Source organism: Corapipo altera, unplaced genomic scaffold (assembly GCF_003945725.1).
Source record: "Corapipo altera isolate COAL_440 unplaced genomic scaffold, ASM394572v1 51, whole genome shotgun sequence".
NCBI classification, from domain to species: domain Eukaryota; kingdom Metazoa; phylum Chordata; class Aves; order Passeriformes; family Pipridae; genus Corapipo; species Corapipo altera.
The window spans coordinates 12,793,668-12,813,364 of NW_020884892.1; the positions used below are offsets into that span (position 1 = coordinate 12,793,668).

At 35.5% G+C, this 19,697-nt stretch overlaps 1 protein-coding gene across 6 annotated transcripts in view; it reads left to right on the forward strand.

The window, feature by feature from the left end:
* The window catches only part of CSMD3 (CUB and Sushi multiple domains 3), a 610,641-nt gene that overhangs the window by 491,961 nt on the left and 98,983 nt on the right, over positions 1-19,697 (forward strand). For all 6 annotated transcript variants that reach the window (XM_027645674.1, XM_027645676.1, XM_027645678.1 and 3 more), the window contains 7 exons: positions 77-280; positions 3,554-3,678; positions 9,100-9,196; positions 10,116-10,220; positions 12,345-12,463; positions 12,723-12,792; positions 14,782-14,898. In XM_027645674.1, coding sequence (XP_027501475.1) covers positions 77-280; positions 3,554-3,678; positions 9,100-9,196; positions 10,116-10,220; positions 12,345-12,463; positions 12,723-12,792; positions 14,782-14,898 — 837 coding nt within the window. The remainder of the gene's footprint in view (positions 1-76; positions 281-3,553; positions 3,679-9,099; positions 9,197-10,115; positions 10,221-12,344; positions 12,464-12,722; positions 12,793-14,781; positions 14,899-19,697) is intronic.

Below are 19,697 nucleotides of genomic sequence, written 5' to 3' on the forward strand. Positions count from 1 at the left end.
AATGTTTGTGGTTTAAAATCTGTATTTCTTCACCAAATCTAAAATTAAGAATCCACAATTGTTTGTATATTTGCAGCTGTTCCAAGAACAAGTGCAACACAGTGTAGCTCTGTGCCTGAACCGAGATTTGGAAAAAGGATTGGAAATGAATTTGCAGTTGGTTCATTGGTTCTTTTTGAGTGCAATCCAGGCTATATCCTCCATGGCTCAACAGCAATTAGATGTGATACGGTACCAAACGCATTGGCACAATGGAATGATTCACTCCCTACGTGTGTTGGTGAGTTCCTAAGGCTTTTTAATAGAACTAATTACAGCCTAAAGTGTAGACCATTTTTGTATGTATTTATTCATTGACATCTGTACAGTATTCTTCCTTACTTTCATTCACTTTCTTCTTCATTCAAGGACAAGTTTTATTCTCCTTTCAATTCTAACCTTGCTGTGACATTTCACAGGTTTCATGAATATACTCTGCTGCTATAAATTATATGATAGCTTCTCTTATATTAACATCGCTGACAGTCCCTGGCTGTCCTTTAATCAAGACTCAGAAATATTAGCTGGTGCCCTGACTTGCAACACTAAGATACTCTCACATTGCAGATCTCTAGCAAGACATTTCAAGTTATTAGAAAGAAACTACTACACTAAAGATTTGGAAATAGTAACACTGATATTACATTACTTGCCAGGAAAGAAGCATGGAAATAACATTTCAGGAAATGCACTTTAACTGATTCTAGTTATACAAGATTAAAATCGCAAAATTAAATTCTTAAATTAATAAACATCCATTGACATTTATAAGCTAATTTACACCAAGTGAAAATCTAGTAATAGCAACGAAAATCCCTACCGTAAAGAGATAAAATTATAATTTCCATAGGTTTGTGTCAAGGGCAAATATGGCATATTTACATGTTAAATTTTATTAGAGTTTGGATTGGTTTTTAATATGGAAAAAATCTGTTGTTTAAAAATTAATCAAATTTAGATATCATTTGCACAAACATTTTTGCAATACCATCATACTTTTCCACTTGTACTATGTGTTGCACTACTTAACTGCATTATACATTAATTTTGTGCAAATTGAATACATTGAAAACTATGAATTTTAAAGATGAAGACATCTGAAGAACTCTATTCTCAACCAAAACAGTAAATATATGTATGAGTTATAGTTACGTTACTTTTCTTGATAGACAACAAATTTTTTAATAAAAATTATTGTAACCCATTACAAAAAAGTCATTATTGTGTTGACTCCAGCATTAAGAAGTACATAAACAGAGTTTTAGGTAATTAGATGAAAATAAAATAAAATAAAATAAAGTAAAATAAAATAAAATAAGATAAAATAAAATAAAATAAAGAACGTATTTTCATTTGGTTGATTTTTAATCTTCTGTGCTACTCAGCTGATAGTGCATGGTAGAGTCTGAGTGGTTTTCAGTAAAGTAAAAGATTTTCTACAAAATACTAAAATCTTGATAAAGATCAAGGTTAAGTGTCAGTGGGGTAATATTTATAAAATATGACTAAACCGCTTTTATACACAAATATTATTTATTTAGACTGTTTCAGCCACAGCAAGAGAACCGTAATTTCTATATCAATAAGAAGATGAAGTATATAGCTGTATTTAATTTCTTCTCAGGGATTACAGTTTAATCAATAGAATTGTACTATTTTTCCCCTTGAAATGTATTCCATTTGTTTTTTCAGATATAACAACTTGACAAAGTGTTGAAGTAATTGTTTTGAACATTGATCACAATATATTATTGATATTTTAACACATGATTTAGTCTATGGAAGAGAAAGCAAGTTGGACTAGGAAGGGTTACAGACCACCTTCTGTATGAGAATCCCTATGCCAATAGAGGTAATAGAATGCATATGAGGTGAAAATTGCATTAAACTAAATCAGTTTAATAATTGAAGAGGTAGACATGACCATATTAAATTGCCTTAATTCTAGTGAATATTTCAATATTTTCTTACAGCTAATAAACATAAAATCATTGAATCATAGAATCATTAAACTCAGATCATTGAGTTTAACCTTTGCCAAACACCACCATGTCAACTAGATCATAGCACTAAGTACTGCCACATCTATTCTTTCCTTGAACACTTCCTGAGATGGTGACTCCATCACCTCCCTGGGTGGTCCGTTCCAATGCTTAGCCACCCCTTCCATGAAAAAATTCTTCTTGATGTTCAACCTAAACTTCCCCTGGCACAGCTTGAGGCCATTTCCTCTCGTACTGTCACATGTTGCCTGGGAGAAGAAGCAAACCCCCAACTTGCTGCAACCTCTTTCCTGATAGTTTTAGAGAGGGATAAGTCTCCCCAAGACTACTTTTCTTCAGACTAAACAACCCCGAATCTCTCAGCTCCTCCTCATAGGACCTACTCTCTAGAGCCTTCACCAGCTTTGTTACCCTTCTCTGGACTTGCTCCATGTCTTTCTTGTAGTGAATGGCACAGAACTGAACACAGGACTCGATCATTCTGTCTATTCAATTTTTTAAACACTTTAAATGACACTAACCTTTAATTTATCTGTGTAGTTCCAAACAGATTCTATCAATTATATGCCACACAAAATGTAGCTACAATATTTATTATTAAGATAAGTTGTATTCTTCCATTTTCTAAATTCTTGTATCTGCAGCTCCTAAAATCCCTTCAGAATTTAGTAGTGTTGCATAGAAGTGATACATTAGCTACTAATGGATTTGATAAACCATCTCATCAATCTTTTCCTTCAACTTCTAAAATACCGACAGAATATCTGTATGCAGATTAAGCTTTAATATCCTTTGTCCCTGTTAGAGCATCTAATGATCTAGACAAGATGCATTCAAGCTGAACAAGAGAAACTTCATGGTACTTAATGTGTCTGTCCTGTTTCATGCATAACACTTCCATTAATCCATGGACATGGATGTGATGAATGCAGTCTTGCAAGGATTTTGCAAATTTTTTAATGATGTAATAGATCCACAGTCTGTAATAGAATAACTCATACAAGCAGAGAACAGTCAAGGAGTCGAGACTGGTGTTATTAATTATTTAGACAACAAAGTAGCAAGACTAAGAAAGAACATTACCCTTTTTTGTGACACTTTTATCTTTTATACAAATACAATACAGAACTGTTCAAACTTCATTGTTAACCCCTAAAAAATGCTTTAGTTTTTGTAAGATTACTAGGAGATAATGGAATGGATTTCACTTTGTTAAAGGTCAGATAAATAAGAGAGATATAAGTGTGATTCTGTCCGGTAGGAAACTGACTTAATTTTAATTTTCCCTTATTCTTTATTAGTCAAGAAGGTTTTTGAGATATAAAGTTTTATTTTCCTGAAGCAAATATAATTTTTTTAATGTAGCAACAATTTAAAAAGTTTTCAGCCGTGGTAGCTGAACATTGTATCTTTTATAATAACTCTCACTCTCACTTTATAATCTTTTATAATAACTTTTCTCACTTCTGAAGCTTTGTACTTCTTTTTTTGCCTTATGCATTTCCTTTCAGTGCCCTGTGGTGGTATTTTAACAAAGCGCAAAGGGACCATTTTGTCTCCTGGTTACCCTGAGCCTTATGACAACAATCTGAATTGTGTTTGGAAGATCACAGTACCAGAGGGAGCTGGGATTCAAGTGAGTATACTTGCTATTTCCTTGCTATCATCATAATTAGAACTGCTTTTCCTGATGCATGAGGATGAAAAGATTGTTTATTCACAAATTTTTCAATGTCTTTAACAATTCTTAAAATGGAATTTATTGCACGTCTTTTTATTTACACAATGATTAAAAGTTAAAAGATTTTTTTAAAATCTTAAAAGATGCACTTGTAACTTTTTACTTAGAAGACAGTAACCATCATTTTAAAATGTGTTATTTCAATAGATCAGTGACTTCTTGTAAGCCAAAGGAAATAAAGAGCCTTCCTATGAATTCTTTTTTGCTCTCCCAGAATTGATATATCTCCTTTAACAGAGTGAAATTAAGTAAGCTACTTCCGTGCACAAGTTATATATGTTTTCCAAGAAACTCTGCTATTTACTCTATGTTTATGTGAGTTCATTGTGATCTAAAGATGTTTCAGTGTTTTTCAACATGAGATGAGAATTGATCCTTCAAAACAGTTTCAGAATTCTCTTTACTTGAGTAGATTAAGAACTTCATTGAACACATAGTAAGAAAGTATCCATTAAGTTAAGTCATGCATATCTCACTCTAAAGAGTTCATTAAAGAAACTGACAGAAATCTGCTTATTGGGAAGGTAGCTGAGTTTAATAAATTAGGACTTTTAAGAATTATCTGAACAAATTCCTTGCAAAATGCTATTCAAAAAGCCTTGATAGCAAGATGCCTCTCCTCAGTTCAAAATATAACTATTGTAGTGTCCCAGTTCCGGCCAAGACAGAGGTAATTTTTTGCAGCAGCTGTGAGGGAGCAGAGCCTGATCTGTGTGGGCATGCCTAGGAGGTTATTTGATACCACCTCACATCATTGCTGGGGGCAGGGGAAGGGACTCTCTGGCCTCTGAGAAGAAGAGTGGAGCTTCTGATCAAAAAATGTAGTGGAGTAGGAGACTGGTTCACCTTTGTTCATTGTCACAGAGGTCCCTAGTGAGCATTTTTGCATGTGAATCACTCCCTCTTTTGTATACTTTTGTTGTTAATATTGTTGCTCTTACTGTTTGTTATCTTATCTCATTGCTATTTCTGGTAAATTGTTCTTAACTCATGATCTCTACCTTTTGTGTCTCTTCTACGAGGGGGTGGAGTGGAGCAGCTTGTGGTCTTTTAGTGGGAGTATTAAATTGGGGAATATCATTCCTAAACCATAACCTGTAGCTAACAAATAAAGAACTCAATTGCTGGAGGTAAAGATTTAATAACGAAAATCAGGAAAACCATTGTTGATAGTTTATTAAAGATTTTAATAAATTACATCACAGAGCTTTTAAGGTATTCTGCTGTGTCAGGAAAAGTTTCAAAAACAACATGAGTTTGCTTTTCATAAGCATTCAGAAAAATCTATATATTTTTGTTTTAAATAACTAAAAAAAGCTTTAAAAAAATATTAAAAAATATAAAACTATGGAAGAAAACAGAAATCATCACAAATACAACCTAAGTCTATACATGATAATATTTAAGAGTTTAAGTTTCCAAGCTACCAATGTCCATCAGCAATCATAACCTAAATCGGTTTTGAGATTGATTTTGAGGAATACTAATTGATTTAAGCAGTTGACTAGATTAGCAGACAGCAGACAGCAAATTAGGATAATTTGTTCTGTGCATTTCTTATACTAGGAGGATAGCTTAGAGGATTTAAATTAGGCATTAATTCATCATTGTGCCTATGGCCATCAGTGTTGTTTTTTTAGAAGTGTTTATCTCTTATCACAGACTGCACTAGGTGATTAAATTACTAACTTTTATTTTAAGTGAGGTGTCTAATCTTCATAATATTCTTTTGCTCCAGAGTCATAATTAAAAAATATATATTTACTGTTTCCATTTGTTCTAGTTCTCCCGAGTTTTTTTGACGTGTTAGCAAATACCTTCCTTCATTTTGGTTATCAGTTACAGAAGAAGTAATTCTTTTATACTTGTGTAAAAGTAGTGACAGCAGGGCAGTTTCTTGGCCATACCCGTATTATTGTAATTAGATCTGTAGAATGTTTAACGTTGTTACTGAAGCAGGGCAGTCCTGAAGTGTGATATTCGTGCTTGATCCTTCCAATAGTGTCTGACTGTCAGAAAGATAATGAACCTGATATAATAAACTGAATACAGCTGATACTGTGATAGATAATGCTTTTTTGTTATGTAAATGTGTAAAATATCTGGACATTTTTCCTGACTGATATTATTTCCTCAAAGTAACAAAGGCACTTTCTCATCTATAAAGGAGATAAAATAAAATATCCCTAACACATATTCTTCTGTGAAATTTGGATATGGAATTTTAGACTACTTAGGTGGAACAGCTCTCTGTGCGTATGATTACTTTGTTGAATTTACTGAAATATTGTGATCAGATGTAAATGCTGAGCTGTCCCATATCAAATAAAAAAGCAGACATTTAAAAGCATATTTAGGTAAATATAAAGTGTGCACCAAAAGCTTCCCTTTGGACACATAACTTAAATACCTTATATCAGGAAATTAATTCAACCGTAGTTCTTTCTAAGGTTAGGAAAGAAAGTCACTTTGAGTAGGTAATTCAAAAAGCTAATACAGACTGACTGCAATCACTGCCTGAAGGGATGTCTACCTATTTATTGACTGCATGTTAGGGCAACTGGTAGTTAGGGTAACTAGCTTCAGTTTCACTAAAACAGATGTTTTGAATTAGGTGTTTTATGATTAACATAAAAATTATAGTTAGCATCAATTTGTCCCTGAAAACATGTCCCTAAATGCCAGATAATTTGAAATTTGTTCTGAAGGTTTCCTATGTGCCTGTGATCCCCATTCAGTACCTCCTCAGAAATATTCTGACAGAGACAACACCTATAAGTTTCATTCTAAATTCCTTGTGAACCAAACAGACAAGTATCAAAATTTTCTGGGAGATCAGACCCAGTGAGCATCCTGCATGTATCTGAAACGTGCCAACAGTCAGGGCTTCTCCAATGCTTCACTTGAAAAAAAAAGAAAAAAATCCTTCGACTGTAGTACATGACCAATTCCTACAAAAAAGAATAGTATTTAAGGCCCCCATCCAAGAAATAGGTAGCCAAATTAAACATTCCTTTTATGTAGAAGGCCCCAGTCATATATTTCACATAAAAATATAACTTCATCACTTAGTTTTACTGGAACTGCTGCTTATTTCTTCCACTGAAGTTATTCCATTTTGAGGAAAAAAAAAAAAAAGGAAGAATAATTGAGGCAGAAGAAATATAATTTCTAACTTAATGATGAAGGTACTTATTTCTGAGAGTGACTGAGGTTTCATCGTGCTTTTGTCACTCTTTAAAAGCTTTTCAGTTAACAGTTTCACTAAAAAAATAAAAAAGCACCAGACTCTTTCCCCTCCAGAAGAGGAACCTAGTATTTCTCTACTTTGTGAGGTGTAATTTCACTATATGAGAACAAATATATCCTCCTTCTTGAAGTCTTACCACTTTGCATGTCCTTATGAGAGGAAGCATTTTGACACCTTGACACGTGAAAAGGAGCAGAAATGAAGGATTTTCTGTCCTATCTGTATTAATATATTTTTTTGTCTATCAGTGTCCCCCTCCTGGGAGTTCAAAGCCTTTAAGGTCTGAAAACAGTCAGCATTTTGTTAGGGGGAGACCCTTTGTTTGACAGATTGACTGAGATGGACAGGACTTTTGATACCCTATTTCTGAGGACTGCACTTAATAGCAATGGAGAACCTTCTCAGTAAGTTTCTCCTATGAGTTATGCTGCTCTCAATGAGCCTGCCAGCACTGAAAAAAACAAACAAACAAACAAACAAACAAAAAATGGACTAACTCTTAGCAACTCTCGAAATAACTTTTATTAATACAAATCTGTGACAACTTATAGGGTTCACGTGATCAGTGATAACACTTAACTGCAAAATTCCACTTTAGTAAAACCTCAAACCAGAAGCGTGCTCTCCAAAAACAACACAACTCCCTAAGAAGCAGTAGATCACTATAACACCTCAATATAAAACTCAAGCAACCCACCTCCATGACAGACCAATTTACAAAGATTAGTAAAAAATCTAAACACACTCACTAACACAAAGCAAAAAGGAAAGAATATTGCTGCTTCTCACTAGCACACACTTTAACTCACTAAGACCAAGAAATACACATTTTAAGGCAAACCACGTACAATGAGTCAGAATACATGATCTAAGGCAATAAAGCATGGTAGTCTATAAGGTATAGGGCAAAGTAAAACTGGTAAGGCAGGGTAAAATTAGTATCTATAAGGTAAAGGTCAAATATCGAAGTAAAGGTAAAGGGGGAAAGCAAAAAAAGCAAAGTACAGTTAGTCTGTAAGGTAAAGATAAAATATATATAAGGCAAGGTATAAGGAAATAAAGTACAATTAGTAAAAAAGCAAATTACAATTAGTCTATAAGGAAGTAAAATATAATTAGTAAAGGTGAAAGCAAAATAAAATATAAAAATGATTGCTCACCCCGCAGCATCCTGAGAAGTTGGAAGGAGAAAAGGCAGCTTGTCATTTACCCCCTCAGAAATTATGGAAATTCTCCCCTATTTTTGCTCATGTCTGAACTCCTTTTATACTTGTTTTTCTTAGGCAGTTTGAGTGACTATAGTCAATAAACTAATTTTTGGGGTGATAGATGACATAGGCCTGCTTCCTGAGTTCCCATCAGGTAGGATGTTTGTGAAGAAAGGCCATGCTATCTCCATACCATTCCATCCTTTGTTGATCCTATCAGTCTGTTGCTGAGAAGTCTCACCCAGGTGCTAGGGTCTTTCAGGAGGCCATCAGGAGTCTCTTTGTCAGAATATCCCTTCCAGGTGCTGGGGTCTTTCCAATAAGCACTGAGGACTGTCTTTGTGGCCTTAAATTGGTCTATCACGTTACAAACCTCTGGAAGAAATGAAGTGACTATTCTGCCTTCTGTTTGTAGCATTCTGGTGACTGCTTCTCCTCAGGGGCTGAGTCAGTGATGAAGGTAACCAAACACAGCAGGTTGCTCTTACCTGGAGGCAGAATTGAATAACTGGTTTAATACTGGATAAACTACAGAGAAACAAAAAGAAGTGCAGGAATTGAAGATATCATGTTTTGTCTTCTCAATGTCCTCCAAACAAGGAAATCATATTCTAAACCCATATGATTTTCACAGTTGTCTGACTCTTGTCACATGATTTACAATTTGAATTGGCAATCAAATTAAAAAAAAAAAAGTTGTCTTTTTATTCACTTAATGGTGATTTTCCGTTCTCCTTGACAAGGAGAGCAAGACAACTTTTCATGACTGAGAGCAACAGAGGCTACAATTTAGAGTCTTCTTTGAGCTTGAATGCAGAGAGGAAGTTTGTGTTCTTTACCTCACATTTTTCTTCATAGGTCCAAGTGGTGAGTTTTGCCACAGAACACAATTGGGATTCCTTAGACTTCTACGATGGTGCTGACAACAATGCTCCAAGGCTTGGAAGTTATTCAGGTGACTGAGAAGATTTTACAATAAGTGATTCACAGATTCAACTCTTTATTGTAAACACATAGCTCTTTCTGGTTCTTGTGTGTGTGTGTAAGTGTGCACAAGCACAGTGTGTGTTTGTTTCTCCTGTAATTCACTATAGGTAATATTTCTCTTTTAATCAGTCATCACTTAGCAGACTTTCATTAAGCTATATATTTGAAAATGTTAGAAAGGAAATAACATTCAGAGACTTCCACACTAGATCTGTATTAATCCTATTTTTTTCCCAGTCATATAGTAGGGTCTAGAAACACAAACCTCAAAAATAGGTTTCTCTTGAAATTTTACATGACAAAAGGATGCATCATTTATCTTTATTTTAAATAAAGGAGACAGTTCTGTTTGCCTTACTTTTTCTTGTTTTCTTTTGTTTTTCTTCATTGTACTCCATACAGGTATATGGTATGAGATCAGAAATGATAATATTGTCTTGTGCTGAAACACAAATAAATATTCACATTTCTAAGAACAGTCCTACAACATATTTTCAGAGCTGCTTGATATATGTGACTGTTATGTTTAAAATTATTCCTGTTACAGGATTTGCTCTTACTTTTAAGAAAACCCTAGTGAATATTTCTCCTTTTGTGGATAAAAGCATGTAATATAAATTTATAGTAGACTTTGCTTGTCTACAGTTCATGTCTCTGATATTGTGGTGCACTGAAAATGTAATAAAAGTTTTATGTGGACAGGTGTTTGATAGCATCCATGATGACAAAATGTTGTGGAATTGGTTATGTGACCTGTCTCTCTTCCATCCTCTCCCACCTCTTTTCCCCACTTTTCCTCTCCTTCACTCTATACACATACACACACTTATGCATGCATTTAGTTCAGTTTCTGTGCATTTCAATAATGTTTTGAATTCTCTTTTCAGGAACAACCATACCTCCACTTCTAAACAGCACATCAAATAATCTGTACCTAAATTTTCAGTCTGATATCAGTGTTTCAGCTGCCGGATTTCACCTTGAGTATACAGGTAATTCAGAAATATTCAATTAATAAAGAGTACTTGCTGGTTGTATCTAAACTATATGAAATAGGAATATTTAGGACTACTGCACAAAATGAGTTTTCTTTCTGAACGACTTTACCTCAGCTGACTGACAGAAATTCTGGCAATCACTAATAGTTTGTTGCAGATTTCCGGGTTTGGGTTTTTCTTTTTTCCTTCCCAGCTGTGCAGTTCCCTCTGCTTATATTGGTTCTGGTGTCTGATCTGCATAATTGTGTCATGGTTATTTCTTGTCAGTTTTACTCTATGCAAATCTCATGCTCTGGTTGTCTGATTAGCCAGCTGGAGAACAGAGCCTTGCAAAATTGTTACCTGATCACTTGTCTATAACAAAACATTAATTATAGATAGAATTATCCTGCCATTTCCTTGAAATGCAGGTACTCTCTCAGCTACTTACAACTTCGGGTGGGGAAAAAAACAGGAAGTTATGAAATTGAAATAAAATAAGACCAAATCTAGTAAAAGTGAAAATGCATTCCTATATGTCCAAATAATGTGTGTAGTGTACTATCTGTATACAATTTTCTAAAAAAAGAAAAAATTCACAGTGTACTATTTATAGTATTGGTCCATGCTGAGAATAATAGCCAAACATGCATGTATGGATTTATGCAGAGGTGTATGTGTATGAATCTGTACAAAAGTAATGTTTTCTCTGTGAATGTTTAAACCCAAAGTATATGTTGAAAATTTCTGATTCAGGAAATAATATTGATGTCCCTCAGTAGATACCAAATTAACCAGTAGCTCAATGAAATATGCTATTCTACAAGATAAATGAAAAGTAACTTTTTATAGAATCACACAGAATCACAAAATCAACCAGGGTGGAAAAGACCTCTGAGATCATTGTGACCAACCATTGACCCAACACCACCTTGTCTACTAGACCGTGGCACTACATGCCGCATCCAGTCTCTTCTTAAATACCTCCAGGGACGGTGAATCCACTACCTCCATGGGCAGCCCATTCCAATGCCAAATGACTTTCTCTGTAAAACATTCTTCCTAATGACTAAACCTCCCTGACACAGCTTAAGACTGTGTCCTCTTGTCCTACTGCTGGTTACCTGGGAGAAGAGACCAATGCCCACCTGGCTACAACCTCCCCTCAGATAGTTGTAGAGAGTGATGAGGTCTCCCCTGAGACTCCTCCAGGCTAAACAGCCCCAGCTCCCTCAGCTGCTCCTTGTAGGGTCTGTACTCACGTCCCTTCACCAGGCTCGTCGGCCTTCTTTGGACCTGCTCCAGCACCTCAGTGTCCTTCCTAAATTGAGGGACCTAGAACTGGACACAGCACTCGGGGTGCGGCCTCACCAGTGCCAAGTACAGAGGCAGAATCATTGCCCTGGTCCTGCTGGCCACACTGTTCCTGATACAGACCAAGATGCCATTGGCCCTCTTGGCCACCTGGGCACACTGCTGGCTCGTGTTCAACTTCCTGTCAATCCAGACTCACAGGTCCCTTTCTGCCTGGCTGCTCTCCAGCCACTCTGTGCCCAGCCTGTAGCGCCGCATGGGGTTGTTGTGGCCAAAGTGCAGGACCCGGCACTTGGCCTCGTTGAACCTCATCCCATTGGAATCAGCCCAACTCTCCAACCTGTCCAGGTCCCTCTGCAGAACCCTCCTGCCTTCCAGCAGATCAACACTCCCCCACAAACTTGGTATCATCTGCAAATTTGCTGATGGTGGACTCAATCCCCTCATTCAGATCATCAGTAAAGATATTAAACAGGATTAGACCCAACACTGATCCCTGGGGGACACTGCTAGTGACCGGCTGCCAACTGGATGCAACACCGTTCACCACCACTCTCTGGGCCCCACCCTCCAGCCGGTTCTTGATCCAGCAGAGAGTGCCCCTGTCCAATCCATGGGCTGCCAGCTTTTCCAGGAGCACCTTTTTTTCTCCTTATATAACACTTTTTCCAAAATAATATACTTGCTAGTCCACAGACAACTACCAGTACCCAAGAGCTCCCTAAAATACAGTGTACTTTTATACAGTGTACAGAGAAGTTCTCTGTGAATCTAAACCCACATTTTATGTTCCTTAGAACATTTAAACTTCTCTGCTTTTCTCAGCTATAGGTTTGGATTCTTGTCCTGAACCACAGACCCCAAGCAATGGAATCAAAATTGGAGACAGATACATGGTTGGAGATGTGGTGTCTTTCCAGTGTGATCAGGGTTATTCTCTTCAGGTAAGACAAGTTTCCAATTTCAAATTTCTTTTAATTGTTTAACGTGGTTATATTTGCGTCTGTCACTATAAAACGGACAATGAACTCTTTGCGAATTTTAAACCCATGAGTACAATTCACAGTGTACAATTATTGTTATACTTTTGGGTTTATATATTTTGATGGTGTATTAAATTATACATTATTTTTGTTGAGATATTAAGTTGTGCTGTATGCTGTATATTTTTTATATGAATTAGCACATATTGTGTCATTTTAGGGACATTCACATATCACTTGTATGCCTGGACCAGTAAGAAGATGGAATTATCCAATTCCAATATGTTTAGGTATGTTCAGTTTACATAATGTTTCTTAAATATGCCAGAATGAGAAAACCAGAGAACACAAAATAGATACATGTAGGGGAAAGAATAGGGACAACTGGAATAACTTAATTAAATGTGAAAATGGTCAAATTAAACTAAAGGTTTTCAAAGGTTGTCTCAAACTTATATTGGTAAATCTTTTCTGAAATGTCCACGTAGGAAAAGAAAGAAGTATGTTGTCCCTTTCGATCCAAACTGTTCTATGATATGATTCTATATGTTTAGCTAGAATCTATCATCAATTCATTATCAGAATTGAGACCTCTAGAGAGCCTCAAAAACATAGGTAATTTATTTAGGACTCATTTCCCCAGAAAAGTGTTGGTTATTGTAGTACATACTAAAATAGAAATAACATTACATTTTCATCTCTAATGGGTTCAACATAGGCATGTCTACCCAATATCAGAAAACACATTATTTTTCAAGTTATATTATATACATGTCCATATTAATATTACTGAAAAAAACCACTGAAAGCTGTCATAAATGGAAATGAAAAATCTGAAGTGTATTTAAATATACTCTCTTTGTATGAGGAATAAATGTGAGGATTTTAAAACTTCTAGTTGTATTCTCTTTCACTGCATAGAAATGCCTTTTCGTTTGGGTTCCCTAACACTAAAAGTTATCACTATTTATAATCTTGAATGTATGGAAAACAGGATCCTGCTCATTAAAGATCTTCTACTTTACTTTTCTTGAAGACAGATTATATATCCTCTTGAGCAGCCTCAGATAATCCTGTTCTTAATCCTGTGGGGTGTTAAAAACCTCCTATGAGGTACTGAGCTCCCTCAGTTTAGAATTTATAAATATTCAACAAGATTGAGATATTTGTAAGAATTTTTTCAGGAGTTAGTCTTCAGTTTCTGTCATTAAGCATTAACATATGGTTAGGAAGTCTGATATTATAATTGCACTGCTCCTGGTAAATTCTGAAGACAAAGACACTGTGCTGAAATTCTAGGAAGTTTTCTTCCCCTTTACTTTCCTTCTTTTTTGCAAGTAACGATTTTTACTTGTGTTTCAAATGATGTAGCAACTCTTACATGGACAAAGCTGTTAAACAAAAATTCTATTTATCATAATTAACACCTTTAAATGTAATATGGAAATCTAAGTTACTTTATTCACTAATGTCATACCTTAACAAAAAATTAAGTTGAAATATGGATTTAGTTTGATTTCTGGAAGTATGTGTGTGTGTACCTTTTCTAAGTCTGTTCATTTTATCTCATTTTTAGAACAATAGGATACAGATGCAGTTTTTAAAGGGCCTCTTCAAACACTTTCAGTACAGAGTCTTTAAATTACATTGTTATATTATTCAGATGCTCCTTTACAAACTGATGTCTCAGTGCTGCTATGAGCTGATCTGTACCTCTTGCCTGTCACAAAGACAGTTCACACAGAGTGCAGAGTAAACATTAGGACAGTGAAACTTGTGAAGGGTCTGGAGCACAAGTCATATAAGGAGGGGCTGAGGGAGCAGGGGTTGTTTAGCCCTGGAGAAGAGAAGGGTCAGGAGGAGGCATTTCAGGTAATTTCTGGCTACCCAGGATGGTGCTGGAGTCACCATCCCTGTAGGTGTTCAAGAAGTGACTGGAAATGGCACTTAGTGCTATGGTCTAGTTGACAAGGTAGTGATCAGTCACAGGTTGGACTAAATGATCTTGGAGATCTTTCCCAGCCGAAATTATTCTATTCTCTTGTCAGGTGCACATGTTCCCTAAGTTAAAACCTAGTCAATTCAGATACCTGTTTTTAGAGTACCTACTTGTAAATTACTTTCTTACAGATATTTAGTGGTAAAGGAATATTTGTATGTTTTTTGAAATATAAACCTAGCTATTGTTATATTATTAATGTGATGAGGATCTTTAATGCTCTGGATTAGTTTTTAACTCATTTCACTCCTCTGAAAAAGGTCTTTGCTTTTATTTTCAGCACAATGTGGTGGTGGCATGTCAGACTTCAGTGGAGTGATCCTCAGCCCTGGGTTTCCTGGCAACTATCCTAGTAGTTTGGATTGCACATGGACAATAAAACTACCTATTGGGTTTGGTATGTGTTCCTTCATAGATTAAAATTGGTCAGGCTTTTTTATGAATTCAAAACACTGAACATAGATTTTAAAATATTGATAATCTTTATCCTATCAAAACCCAAAATTAATTATAATTCATTTAAAGAAGTTATCAAAGCCTTAAAAGAAAGAAATAGAATAGAAAAGCTAAAAGGTTCTTTTTTTTTTCTTTTAACATGTGCCATAATTTTCTGATAAAGACAAAATTGTTTATTAGAATTAAGCACAATTTTCTAACTTAACAGGATTGATTTCTTTTTGGGAAGTCACAAACCCAACGAAAATAAATAGCTATCATGAATATTTCAAAGCAAGTCACTATCACTTTAGAAGTTAAAGCTACATTTGAATTAATTATCATTTGCATATCCTAGGTGAATATCACAGCAGCACAAAAATGTTCCTTGAAAGGAACTCCAGAAGCCTCCCACTCAAAGTTGTCAAGCTTCCCACTCAGAGTAAAATTGTTGGTAACACTTAATCAAGGCCACTACAACGGGCAGAACCTTCTAATTGGGGCTGCTACTCAGCTATTCAATTCCCAGCCTGTAATTACATGTAAGAATGTTGTGCTCCAGATGTAGAACCTTGCACCTTTCATTGTGCATGCCTTTAAGAAGGGTTTGTTTACTCCATTCTGAAGTTTTTCAGTGTTCACTGAACAGAAATTGTGCCATTTAGTACATCATCCATGCCCCCTAGTTTAGTATCCTCCACATATTTGTTGAGAATGCATTCTCATTTTCTAGGTCTCTCCCAAAGACAGAACAGTGTAATTTCTCATAGAAATCTGTGGAATATGGTCCTTGTTACTGGTTGCCAACTACTGAATGGCTAATTGTCACCCTTGGAGCCTCAAAGTTATGTTAATATTTAACATACTTCCTTTCCATTCATCAAATTCATGTTTGTTGAACTTCCAGATGAGAATGCTATAGACTGAGTCAAAACCCATAGCAGAGTGAAGCATATTATATCCACCGCTCTGCCTTTGTCAGTTTAATAATAGAAGGAAATAATGGTTGATTGACTGTTATTTTCATTTAGCAAATCCATGTTGAGTGCTCCTGAGTCCCTTTCTTGTCTTTTATGTGTTTGGAAATTGTTTCCAATCAAACAAGTTCCATAATCTTCCCAAGGACTGCAGTGAACCTGTAGTTGCCCTTGCCTAGGTCCTCCTTCTTGTCTTAAAGGTGGATATATTTTCAGGCTTTTTTGAGTCACCAGAACTTCTCCTATTCACTATGATTTTATAAGGGAATTATCAGCATTTTAATTACACTGCCTAAACCCTTGAGCAACTTTGGGTGGATCTTGTCTATATTTTATTTTGAAATCTTTATTCAAAGCTAGCCAGTACAGTTGTCCTATCTAATTTTTTAACACTTGTGGAACCTTTTTAGGAGTATGTGCACTTCAATTTTTTTCTTTATATGCTAGTTGAATAGCATGCTGGTTTTTTTTAGACATACCTCACTGTTTTCTATTTTATACTTGCCATCTTCTGTCATATTCATTTCTGGGTCTTCCAGAGTAAGTGAGTGTGACATCCCAAACAGTGTTCCCTTCTGCATGTGTTCAGATTTTTTCCCTCCTCTTTTTAAAATCAATTTTGTGATATTTTTGATTAGAAATCCTACAAGCTTTGTTCACTTATTGTTTAAATGAAAGCCAATTGTTCTGCACAGGTTCCCATAGAATCTATCTGTGGGAAATAAATTATATTAGAATATAAAATTATTAGAATTAGAATATTAGAACCCAATTTATTTGTTTGCATTTTGTTCAAAAGACCAGTCAATAATTGATTTTTTTTTTTGTATTATCATTTTAAAGAAATAACATCAACACTTTAACTCTGCCACTACCTGAATTTCTAGACGACCTGGTGGGACAGTTTCTAATGTTTCATCATGAGTCACAATGCTGCCTAGAATCTTCAGATTCCAAGGAGATTTCTGCTCATTGAGTTATCACAAAAAAACAAAACAAAACCAAAACAAAACCAAAAAAACAACCAACCAAAAAAAAAAAAAAAGTAGATACATCCTCCCTGAGTCAAATCTTCAGGAGAAAAAAATATTCAGAGCTATCAGGGAACAGGATACTTTGTCAGATGGTTCCAAAGACAATTGCTAATAAAGAAAAAAATAATAAAAATCTGGAATATCGATTAAATTTCACATTTCATAAAATAGTGTGTTTGACTGCATTTAGAACCTGCTGTCTTTTTATCTTTTTATGTTGCTTTCTGCCTCTTGGCTCACTTTACTGCTGTCCTATCACTTTTCCAATACTGACTCCTTACTACAATCCATTTTTTTGCTTACATTCTCCCAGGCATATGTTTCCAATAATTCTAATTTGACTCTTCAGACTTCTATTTAAACTTTTTATTATTAACATACTATTTAGTTTGACTTCCATTAGGCAGGAAATTCAACTATTCAAGTTTTGGAAACAGTTTCTTTGATAAATAAGTTTAGCTTCACCAAAATCAATAGTTCTGAACTGCTTTGTCCTAACTGAAGTTTATTCACTGGATTTATCAACTGTTTTCCAGTTCATGTATAGGAAAATAAAATGCTCCTTTTTCTAGGAACAAGTGCTTGACATTTTTGACCTTTTCTAAATGGGATGTGATTAAAACAGCATTGAAAATTAAAGTAAAATTTCATTTTAAAAAGAAAAAACGTGACATTTGAAGAAGTGATGGCTAAAACTGGTTTTAGTGATGCTGTGATTCCAGTCCAGTGGGGGCACTTAAATCCAACTCTTCTGAGTAGTAAATAGAAAAACACAAAAACACCATCGCTTCTATAGACTTTCACTTGTTTAACTGATTCTAATTTTTTTTTTCTCAGTTATTAATTACAGATCATAAGCTTTTCCACTGGATGTCAGCTAATAGTGTAATCTAAACCAACTGTGTTGATGTACATATACAAATATATTTGTATTTACAAATATTTTAAATGCTCTTTCAAGAGGGGTGTCCAAACTGCAAAAAGTCAGAGAAAAAATCAGTCCAACAAGCAGAAGTCTCAGACAAATAGAGACAGGCTGAGGAAAGGACGAATACTTGGGAATACTGCTACGGTTCAGGAACTTGTAGATAAAGATAGTAGAGTACAGAGAGCAGAATGATGGGCAAAAATATATTAGACATGGTCTTGTATCAAAGAAAGTGGGTGAAAGAGGAAAAAAACCTGACAGCAAGATCACAAGAGTCGGTAGTTATTAATGGCAGCTTAAACTTTGGACAAGTGTTTGGTTCACAGTATCAAATGAAAGGCCAAGCCTACAAATATCACAGAAAAAGAGAAAAACTTGGATATAAGTTGATTTGGAAGGTGGCAAGGTCAAAGAAAGACATTTATAAGAAAGTGTTTTCTTATGACATATAGGCTGTCTTCTGATAAAGAAAGACAGAAATTATCATGTTAATAGTAATTTAATTATGCACCTTTCTTTTTTTCTGGTAGCATATAAAATATTCTATGCTTCATAAAACCATTCACAAACTTTACATGGTATCTAGGGAGAAAACTCTAAAAGACAGTGACAAACACTATTTAACTATTACAGTCTAGGAGTTATAAAATTATTCATTACTTTTTCATAATTTATCTGATATTATATCTTTTCCTTTCAATTTTATATGAAATTATGTTGCATGTCTTTACCAGAAACACCAGTGGAGCTCAATCATCTTTCTAATGAAACTACTCCATTATCATTCTGTATTTGCACTAGTTCCTGACAAAATACAAATTCTACTTTGTCGTAATTATATAGAAATTTGTATAAACAGGAAAATGTTTAAAAGACCTATAACTACTCAACTGCTGAACATTTTCTTCTCCTCTTGCCACATAATCATTGCAATACTCCACCTGGTTAGGAGAGATAACATGCTAATGGATAGTAAGCTACCTCCCTGTTCCTTACTAAACCAAATAATCAGAAATTTCTGTCACTAAGACCATCATATGCCACAGTGTGTGTATGAGAATTAAATAATTGAACTCCATGTTTAATGGGAGAGGGACTGATGAATGATGGTTAGCTAACATGATTTACATTTTTTTAGTGACTTAGAAAGAAGTGTTATAAGTGCAACCACCTCCTGCAGCCACTCCAGCTGAGGATCCTCCTGCCTGTGGAGCTCAGTCTGGTGCCCAGAGACACAAAATCTCTGCCCGAGATGAGTGGTAGCCATGTGCCACTTTACCATTTGCAGATTCAAATAGTAACAAAGCTGAGCACTGACACACAAACACAGAGGACACTGATGTGGCTGGTAACACACACTGACACTGAGAAGGGTACTACCTTCAACACACTTACTTACAGGGCTTACTTAAAACACAAACACAGGCAGCCAAGTCCCCTCCTCCTCATGGGTTGGCAGAGACAGAAGGTCACTAAAGATACACACACAATGTCCTCTAGGTTGACAAACACACATACATTGTGGATGCCTAGAGCATCTGCTTGCAGCCCCCTCTGGATCTCAGGCTTCATGGGTCCCCTACTCACCAGCCAGTCCAGTTTGATGCTTGCTGCAAATGTGCAGCACTCACACTCATCCCTTATGTACTCCATTTCTTCAAGTCCTGAGTGTACCAGCATGGACTCATCCTGCCTAATACCCTGAACTGGACCCAAGGCCTTCCTACTCACTGTCTAGTCCAACTGAAAGTTTGTGAGCAGGTGACACGTGTGCATCCCTACACTCACTGGGACTGGGGATGATATAGACACTTACCCCTCA